Source organism: Cyprinodon variegatus, unplaced genomic scaffold, assembly GCF_000732505.1.
Source record: "Cyprinodon variegatus isolate N-32 unplaced genomic scaffold, C_variegatus-1.0 Scaffold318, whole genome shotgun sequence".
Taxonomy (NCBI): domain Eukaryota; kingdom Metazoa; phylum Chordata; class Actinopteri; order Cyprinodontiformes; family Cyprinodontidae; genus Cyprinodon; species Cyprinodon variegatus.
In genome coordinates, this window is record NW_015150771.1 from 309218 (window position 1) to 318889 (window position 9672).

The window sequence follows — 9672 nt, forward strand, 5'->3', positions numbered from 1 at the left end:
CCCTAAAACTAGATACCATGAGCACCTTTTAATGGTTATTTGTAGGTCAACTGGTCTTTGTGTTTATTTAATTCACAAAATGTTATAATATGAACATTTTCAACTGTTGCATTTGGTCAAAATGTAGCTGTAACCCAAAAACTGAAAGTCAGCCCATTTGTTCATCCTGGACTTTGACCACAGATATTCTTTCATATTTCATCCAAGCTAGAAGCCATGCTGTAAAAACATCTACAAATGATTGTTAATACTGTACAATATCTGTATAGGCTGATCGAGAAGACAAGCTCTGTGATTGGATGCCCTCTGGACTCAGTACCAGAGGTGGAAAACAAAATGGTCCTAACTTAATTAACATCTCTGTTGGATAATGTCTCCCACATCATGCATGAAGCAGTTGCAGAACTGGAGAGCTCCTACAGTGACAGACTGCTGCACGCTAAATGCCCAAGTAAGAGTCATCACAGATCCTTCCTCTGAGCAGCTGTAAGACTCTATAACCACCACTGTTTCCAAACACCTCAATAAGTTGTTACATTAAGGCTGATTTTGTACAGTTTATTTGTCAGTTAAATAACATGCTTCTGTATTTTGCACATCTCTGATGTTGCTGCTATTTTCAAATACCCATTACTGTAAAAATGTCCACAGCTCTATAATGGTTATTTATTCTCCAGGTGCACAGATTTATATTGTTAAAACACTTTACAGTATTTTATTGTTTATCTTTTAACTCTTCACTAGTATGTTATTCTTTAAACATTTTTCTAAGGTCCACATATGTGTGACCATTTTTTCTATAATCTTTTTGGTGCTGTAAACAACTGAATTTCCCTATTGTGGTACAATAAAGGGATTTTCTATTCTATTCAATATCCAACTGCAGAAGCATAAAACATCCGCATCAAAAACGCTATGAATATTGTAGGATTCTGAACTGAATAAAGTTGCAAACAACTGAATAAGTTGCTTGTTTAAAAACGTAAAGGTAATTTTTAGTTATTATTAATTAAGAAGTAATTATTGCAGACATAAACACTCTAATCATTTTATTTTCAAAACCGGCTTTTGGGAGTAGACTTTATTCTGTTTCAGCCCATAAGTATAACAGTCTTTTTAAACCTAGGAGATTAAGAGGTCGGAGTCAGGTAGCTTAAACAAATGGAAAAATAAATCCATTCTAAAAAATTCTCAGATACAGATAAGAAGTGAGCAGAGTGGCTAAATGCAGAGTAAAGTACTTAAGGACTTCCAGAAAGCATTAAAAACTATATCCAAGAATTCAAAGCAGTTAACAGATAACTTACTTGCAACATATCTACAAACTACAGCTGACTCAAAACTTTAAGCTGCTTATTGTCATGCATGTTTATCTTTAGGGATTGTGCTTTTAGAAATACACCTATTTAGCAACACCTAGACTTCCTCCTATCCCCATCACAACACTTGAATAATAAGCAGTGAGAATAAAACAAATAAGATAATAAGCTTTCTTCTTCTTAAAGACAGGACAGAACACACAAAAAAATTCATAACATGATATAAATACACGCATTATGCATAATGTATTATGTGCATTACCTAAAAATATACATTAATCCACTAAATTCAAGCTAAGTATGTTGCTTAATGAATGCAAGATACTAGAGTTCTAGATGGCATCAGTACAGAGGCTCCTGAAGGTCTATGTAGATAGACTGTGTGCGATACATGTTTAATCTAAGCCTGAAGCTGGGGAATGCACCACATCTGTGGACTACCTCCTGTGTGGTACCAGTAGGCCCCACATCTGACTGACCAAAGCAGCTACAAGCACTGATCTTGCAATTGAAGAAGACCCACAACAGGTTGGTACTTAACCATCTTCGCACATGGTGAGGTCTGCATTAGGTCCGCTGCAATGTACCTACCAGCCTGCAATGTGCAAACTCTGTGTTTAAATCACTGCTTTTTGACTTTTCTTCGTTCTTTTTAAAGTCCGATGGTGTTTTTCATGGATTACTACCAACAGCTTTTGCTTATTCTTTTTTTAAATCTCTTTTTTCCATAACTGTACTGCATTTTGTTCTTATGTTGCAAACTTCCTCTTACTACTTGGTCACTTGTTCCAAATGAATATTAATATTATTTAGTCTTGTGTTTACTGTATCTGCATGCTTCCATATGGCTGTAACTTTGCTGTTGGTTAATCTAAATTTTCCACTGTTAAAAAAACAGGCTATTTCTCTTTTATTTTCTTCTCTGATACAGATTATTTATTATTCAGGCACAATTTTTTCATAGAATAGTTCACTCATTTAATTTAATTTTCCTTTGGTTAATAGCATTTGGAAAAACTCAAATTTAAAACAATTAAATTTGATTGAAGATTGATAACCAACATATAAATTATCAGAACTTGCACAGCAGTGCTGAAAACCAATAAATAAAACCCAGTCTGGGTCAATAAAACATTCAAAAAGCAGCATGTTTTACGATATGTCTTAAAACTTTCACACACTGACAAAACACTGTTTGCATGGTGCTTACCCAGGCCAAATCTTTCTGCGATAGTTGAGATGATGACGGGGCCTAACTGTTTCGGGTCTCCAGCCAGAACTACCTGGCCTGTTTTTGGTTTCAGCAATCCTGTAGGAATCCATTAAAGGCACATCTAATGAAATGTATCATTAATGGGACATTTTAAACAAAAAATAAACAGAAACTCACCAGCTATTGGAATCAAACATTCTAGTTCTTTAGCCTGGCCCGCCTCATCCACAATGATGTAACTGTAATAACCTGGAGGAACCCCAGCTGTCACTAGCCTGTAAAAAAGAGGAAGTATATATTTTTACATTCTGTAATTTAAGGTTAATCATTAGACAGATTGCCATATGGGTGTTTCATTTATTGCTCTTAAGCAATTTCAAACTCTAATCAAAGCTTCAAGCCTGCTGCAAATTTAGTAAAACTTTATAAAATTAGTTTAAATTAAAAAATAAAAATAAAAAAAGGTGCCACCATCAAACAAGAATTTGCTCCAAAGGAGAGAGTTTTCCAAGAAAACACTGCCACGTTCCTTTAACAAACATGGCTCAGGGTGTCAATCAAGGTTTATCCTGACAAAACATTCTTTTTCTTGCCTGTTTCTGGTCTAAAATTTGTCAGCCACACTACCAGTGAACAGCTGCCATTGTAACACATGTGGTTAAAGTGGTTAAACTGAATCAGTGCTGTACAGAGACATATCATTTTTATTATGAAGACTTTTTCAAACTAATGAAATGCTACAAAATTAGTGCCTCTTCATCAGATTGCCTAGTATTAATTCTGACAAAATATTGTAATGAGTTTTTATCGGCTGATTCTTGTTCTGAAATTACATGATTGGTTTTGGGACATTATGGCATTCCTTACAAAAAAAATTAGTGTACCTTCCAGCAGATTGAAGAGTGGTCACCATGATCTTGTAACTCATCAGCTCCTCTTTGGTCGGTATTTCAAAATAGTTTTCTGTACCATCAAAGCTGCAGTGTTCCTGTTGTTAAAAGACGGGGCACATTATGCACGAAAAGAGGAATGTTATTTTTCCCAGGTAGATTTTAAACATCTCTGTTTACATTTCATTTGTTCATCTTCATTTGAGTTGCCATAACAAAACTAAAAGAGGCATAATCCAAACCTTCACGCTTTCCGGGATCTTATTTGCGTTGTAGCTTAAGGAGTACAGGCGAAACACTTGGCGGGGGACAATGTTTTCTTCTAGGATCTTCTTACAGAGGTGGTCCGTTACGCTGTTGGATGGTGCACAAACTAGGATGTTGCAGTCTTGTGTTTTCACTATCTGCTTGATGACTTCAACCAAGGTTACTGATTTGCCTGAGGCATGGGTGAGAGAAAACTATATTCAATTTACCGCAGGGCTGGGTGGCCTTAGCATGTAAAAACTTGTACTGTACCTGTGCCTGGTGGACCAAATATCAGGTAAGGAGCAGGTTTTGCAGAACGGGCCAGTATGTGTTCAACAGCTCTGCACTGCTCTGGGTTGCTTTCAAGCACTGGTGTCCTGGAGATGGGAGATTGGACTGTATTTACTCCATTGATAACTGGCATTGATTGTAGCGATGGTGTGGATTTTACTGCATGCCCACCTTATTAATTTGGGGATTGGAGGTGCGAGACATGAATGTTGTGTAGGGAAGACTAGATCCCTCAGCTGATGTTTGCGTACTAAATCTGCTGCTCTGTGCTGAATCCGCAGTGGCATTCGATGGAGTAAAAACACAAGGCTGCAGGCCACTTCGTTTTGAAAATCTTCTGGGAGGCTGAATTATAATAACAAAGCAACATATTTAGCAATAAAAAACAAACATAACAAACTTCAATTGAAATTGAAGATGCATGTTTTACATTTTAGACAGAATTTTCCTACATCTATATACAGCAAAGAAGTTTCTGCGTAGCATGATGCACTGATTACTGAACCTAGATGACAATATAAACATACTGTAATGTAAACATCTACACAACTTCTTCTTAACTGTGTATTTACCTCGATCTCCTGTAAGCCTATTTGCTTCCTGCCTCTCTCTAACAAACCAACTGTCTACTCCACAGAACTGCATTAATAATGTTTTCATTTTTCTGTTTTAGTTTCTGCTTTTTTGAAGCAATTTCTGAAGTTTATCTTAGTCAACCGTAATAATGTAGTGAGTAACAGCAATAAAATTATGTACTTTTTGTACTGTTATTCTGTTATTTTGTTATTTTGTACTGTTATTCTGTTATTTTGAACTGTTATTTATCAAACTTTTATGATTTCCACAGAAAAATAGTCACATTATTTTTTTTCAAGTAAAAGCAGTAGAAAATAGATACTAACAAACTTCCGATTTTTTTTTGTAGAAGACTTTTTAAACGATAAATAATATGTCTTCTCTTCCACAAACATAATTTGAGACAGCTGGCCTAAATAAAGCCAATTTTTTCAAGGCAACAGTTTGAAACGGTAATCCATGCCTGGATTATTGCAATGGCCTCTATTTAAGGGTTAGTTCCTCCTCCATCTCCCATCTGCCGCACGCAGTTTGATAACTGCAGCACGCCTTTTAACTGGCACACACAAGTATGAACACATCTCACCCATTTTAGCCTCACCCCACTGGCTGCTCATCCATTTTAGAATTCATTTTATAATTCTTTTATTTGCTTTTAAATCCTTGACTGGTTTTACCCCACCATAGCTCTCTAAGCTTCTAAATCCTTATAGACCTACTCGCTCTCTCAGGTCAGCTGGACAGCTGCTCTTGAGAGACCTTGAAACTAAGCAGAAGACCAGAGGCAACCACGTTTTCACTGTTGCAGCTCCAAACCTCTGGAATGACCTGCCTCAGCGCATCAGACAGACCTCTTATCTAACTGTTTTTAAATCTCTTGTCAAAACTTTTAACTCCTAGCCAGACAGGGCTTTATTTTTTTATTTATCTTTTACACAATTTTATTGATTTAAAGGTGAACGCCGTTTTTTTTTTTACATTTGGCCCTTGATTTTACATTATCAAATCATGTTCTACTCACCCGTATGAGTTTTGTGTCATTTGGAGCTGTTCTGAAGATATTCCGTTAGGTTATATCCAAATAATGTCTTCCTATGGGCAAATGACTTAAAGGCACAAACTAAACTGTTCATAATTTAGAACGGCTCCGAATGACACAACACTCATATGGGTGAGTAGAACATGATGTACCGGTAATAACGTAAAATCAAGGGCCAAATGTTAAAAAAACACGTTCCCCTTTAATTGTGTGAATGTTATTTTTACCCACATTTTAGCTGTTTTGGTTTTATCTGTACAGTTTTATCAGTTTTTTTTTTTTTTTGTACAGCTCTTTGTTCAGCTGTGGTTGTTTTTCTTTTAGTGCTAAACAAATAAAATTATATTGGATAATTTACACTAGGATATTGGTTTAACATGGCAAGATATTTAAAATATTCTCTTTTAGGGCGTGTAGAAACTTTTTCAAGACACTCAATAAGTAACTCCTTACTTTATTCCAAATGTTGATAAATATTGATAGAACATCTTGTCCAAATTTCATTCTGCCTTTAAAATGATTGATGGGTATCTGCTTTTGTTGATGTTCTACATGTAAAAATTTACACCAACAGAGAAAAATCTTTTCTAATTATTTTTAACAAATTGATAGCAGATGGAGACTAAGTTAATATTGCCTAAATGGACAAGACAAAAAGAAAATCGTTGATTCTTTTCAAATGAATTGTGTCTTACTCTTCATAAATTCTCAAGTAGATTTGTTCCTCATCCACATCATCGACCCATCCTTTGTAGAAAACCTTGTCCATCTTCTGCTTCAAAGGAGTCACCTCAACTATACATCCAGTCAGCACTGTCAGAGACTTGTTCAAGAAATGTTCTGCCTGAAGTTCAAGTAACATTAGCAAAAAGTCATATTTTCCACATAAAAAGAGTTTGAAGGTTGAAATAACTTTGTGTCTTAGTGAAAGGTGTTACCTTTACAACCAACATGTTCTTGTCCATTTCGTAAAAGGTGAGAGGCACTTTATTCAGGCTGCATTGGTGAATGTCTTTCCTGATCTTGTACTCCTCGAGATGAAGCAGTAGATGAAATCTCCTGCTGTAGTTCCCCCAGTTGAGGGGATTTGATCTCAAAATCCTGAAAAATCCCAATGGTATAAAGATGACCACATCCCAAATGCTTACATTATACATTTAGAAAAATGTACATTAAGCAACACTTTTTACAATCAGCAAAGATGTATTGTAATCTGATCACCCTGATGTATAGACATTTATTTACAATTTACAGGGGGAAAAAAACGCTATAATTTGATGATAACACATACGTACTCTTGTATTTCTTTATTTTCTCGAAAGTTCTTGGTTATGGGGTATTTCTTGAGATGCACCACCGGTGTAGCTAAGTTCTCACCGCTAAAGAAGTGGACGACAAACAAATTAATTTTGGACATGAGTTGATCCACATAACAAAGGTGGAAAAACAGAAAAAAGTTATCTGGTTACCGAGTAAAAGGTCTCCTGTTTGCAGTCTGAAACCTCTTCCTAACCTCTGAGCCATGAAGACAGTCCTTCTCACTCTGAGCTATTTGAAATTCAACCTCCAAGAGGCGCATAATCTCGAAAAATTCTGGATGGTCATAGCCTCTCTTAAATTTAAAAACCAGGATTTGCTCATAGAAGCCAGGGTGGTCAGAGGTGAAATTGATTTTTATATCGTATGAGTCACCTGGAACCAGAACATAAAGTATTTAAGACAAAATATTTTTTCCTTGTATTAGCTAAACCTTTCATCTGCTCTCAACTGTCAAAAATTCACATACCAGGCAAGAGAAGGTGGTCTGTGATTGTTCTGATAAGGTTTCCATCGCAGTCTCTGATGGTGAAAATGTTTTCCACAAAATCAAAGTTCTGAAGGGTGAAATAAACTTGTTGGAGACCAGAGTTTTCCACGCTGAACAGCACAGAGCTCTGTTTAAGAGAGAACATTTCACAGAACTTAGAGCATAAGTGACAGAAAAAATGGATATCAATGTGAAAAGAAATTTGATCTGACCAATAATTATATTGAGAGCAATAAAAATAAACTGCAACATTTCATTGTAATGCAAATAAAAATATAGATGTTTAGCTTGAATTGAGAGACTGCTTGTCTTCCCATAAATAATCCAAAAGGATTATTGACCTATATTCAAATCTTATTGGGAGGATTAAACCTTACAAAAAAAAAGAAAAAAGAAAAAAAAAGTTGCCCTTAATGATTGGAAAAGTTAGTCCGTTTGGTCTCACCTCCTTTTCAGCCACTGTGAGTGAAATCTTCGCATCATTTGGAGAGTGGTCTGAAGTTACTCTGACTGCGTACTTTTTGAAGATTGTTTCATCCCTGTTGAGATAGCAGGTTAAATAAGACTTCTGACCCATTATGCTTCCACTATTCTCTCAAAGACATCCATTATCTGACAAGCATATCTTTTTGTTCGTAATGTAAATGCTTCTATTCCTTGATGGGTGAGAAACAGATGCTTTAAGGATTTGCTGCACTAAGGCGACATATTCCTTCATGCCACCAAAAACCCCCCTTTTATTGCCCAGTAAAGCCTATAAAAAGAACAACAATAATCATTTTATTATACAAACAAATAAATTGTTTTCTCCCACAGCTTTTGTTGACATGGACAATGTCAGACAACTGTAAGCACTTCATTATATTGATCATATAATTGATACATATAATTTTATCCAACTATATGTCTCAGGAGATAGCACTGAGTAAATGATAGAGAGGAAATAACTCAATATAACATGACTAAAAAGATTTTTAGGAAGGTGCAATCCATATATCTATTCTTGGACACAATGAACAACAATTTGAAAAATTAATTGATTTATGAGGAAGAAGAATATTTACACAAATAATTACGACTACCAATAGTTAAAAAAAAAACAACTCTGCATTATTCCTGTAACCCATCTGCGAAAACTAATAAAAAAGCAGTTTTCCTCCTCCAACGCTTTAAGGCAGGGGATTTAAGTCTACTGTCCTGCAGGTTTTAGATGCAGTCCTGCTCCATCACAGCTGAATCAAATGAACGTCTCATTACCAAGCTTTTCCAAAACTTGATATCATGTTTAGATGTTAATTCAGTGATTGGAATTAGGCTACAGGACAGTAGATCTTGAGGACAAGGGTTCGACCCCTTTTATGTATTCCTTATTTAAACTGATTACCCTTTTTTCTTGTATTGATGAAATAACTTTGCCATCTTCTTATGAAGTCCAATGTTCCCCTGGGGTTGCATTGCCATCTGTCCTTTAGTGAAGGAGATTTCCAGGTTCTGGCCACCAGATGCTCCCTCTCCTGTCTGTGCCGCATAGATCATTTGTTGATCCCAAGCTTCATCCATTTTATTCTAATCAAACACTACAAAAAGGGAGAAATATTATACTGAGTGCATTACTCATCTTAAAAGGCATATGTCTTTTATATGTGTGGCATTTCAGTAAGTAAAAATCTTTCAAAGTGAAAATTGTTTTAAGAAACTTGTAGAATGCTGAAAGGTATAGTGGATGATGTTCTTTTACTGGGTGGATCATCAAAATAAGTGGTCTTCCAAATTGATATTCTGATGATGTCTCTGACATAGTAGGACATAGTAGAAAATTTGTAAATCTTCTTTTGGAAAGTAAGCTTGTATGAGCAGAGCAAACTTTTAAAAAGAGTGTGCACGAGGAGAAATGGGCTTGTGCACGTCCTTGCACGCGTTTAATAGACATTCCCTCTTGGGAGCGGGTACAGGGTTGTGCATGTACATTTTTTGAATTAGAGAGGGTGGGTCTTTTAAAGAAAATCACAAAAATCTTCCATTGTACAGTACCTTTAAGCTACATAGATTTATTATTTAATTTTATTTTTTTAGACTTATGATTCTTCTCAAGCTACCATTAATCCAGATAAACATATTCAAACAAATGCATAACTGTCCTTTCTTGTAAGTTACAAAAAAGGTAACTTTTGTGCATTTTACAAATGAACTGTGTAGTTTAGGTAACATGATGATTTACAAGAATTAGACATGCTTGGTAAAGTCATAAGAAAGTCATATTTAAATGTAATTCAATGTCAATAATTCTG

At 35.5% G+C, this 9672-nt stretch overlaps 1 protein-coding gene across 1 annotated transcript; it reads right to left on the bottom strand.

Annotated features, from left to right (window-relative positions):
• Positions 1–2391: 2391 nt before the first annotated feature.
• On the bottom strand, positions 2392–8944 carry LOC107090958 (putative helicase mov-10-B.1). The gene is made up of 14 exons (XM_015384618.1): positions 8769–8944; positions 7830–7923; positions 7364–7511; positions 7047–7269; positions 6873–6956; positions 6516–6678; positions 6273–6421; positions 4134–4307; positions 3942–4048; positions 3665–3861; positions 3417–3520; positions 2710–2807; positions 2530–2628; positions 2392–2411 (listed from the first exon to the last, which is right to left on the bottom strand). Exons 1-14 carry the CDS (start codon positions 8942–8944, stop codon positions 2392–2394), a joined length of 1836 nt encoding a protein of 611 aa, XP_015240104.1.
• Positions 8945–9672: the final 728 nt, after the last annotated feature.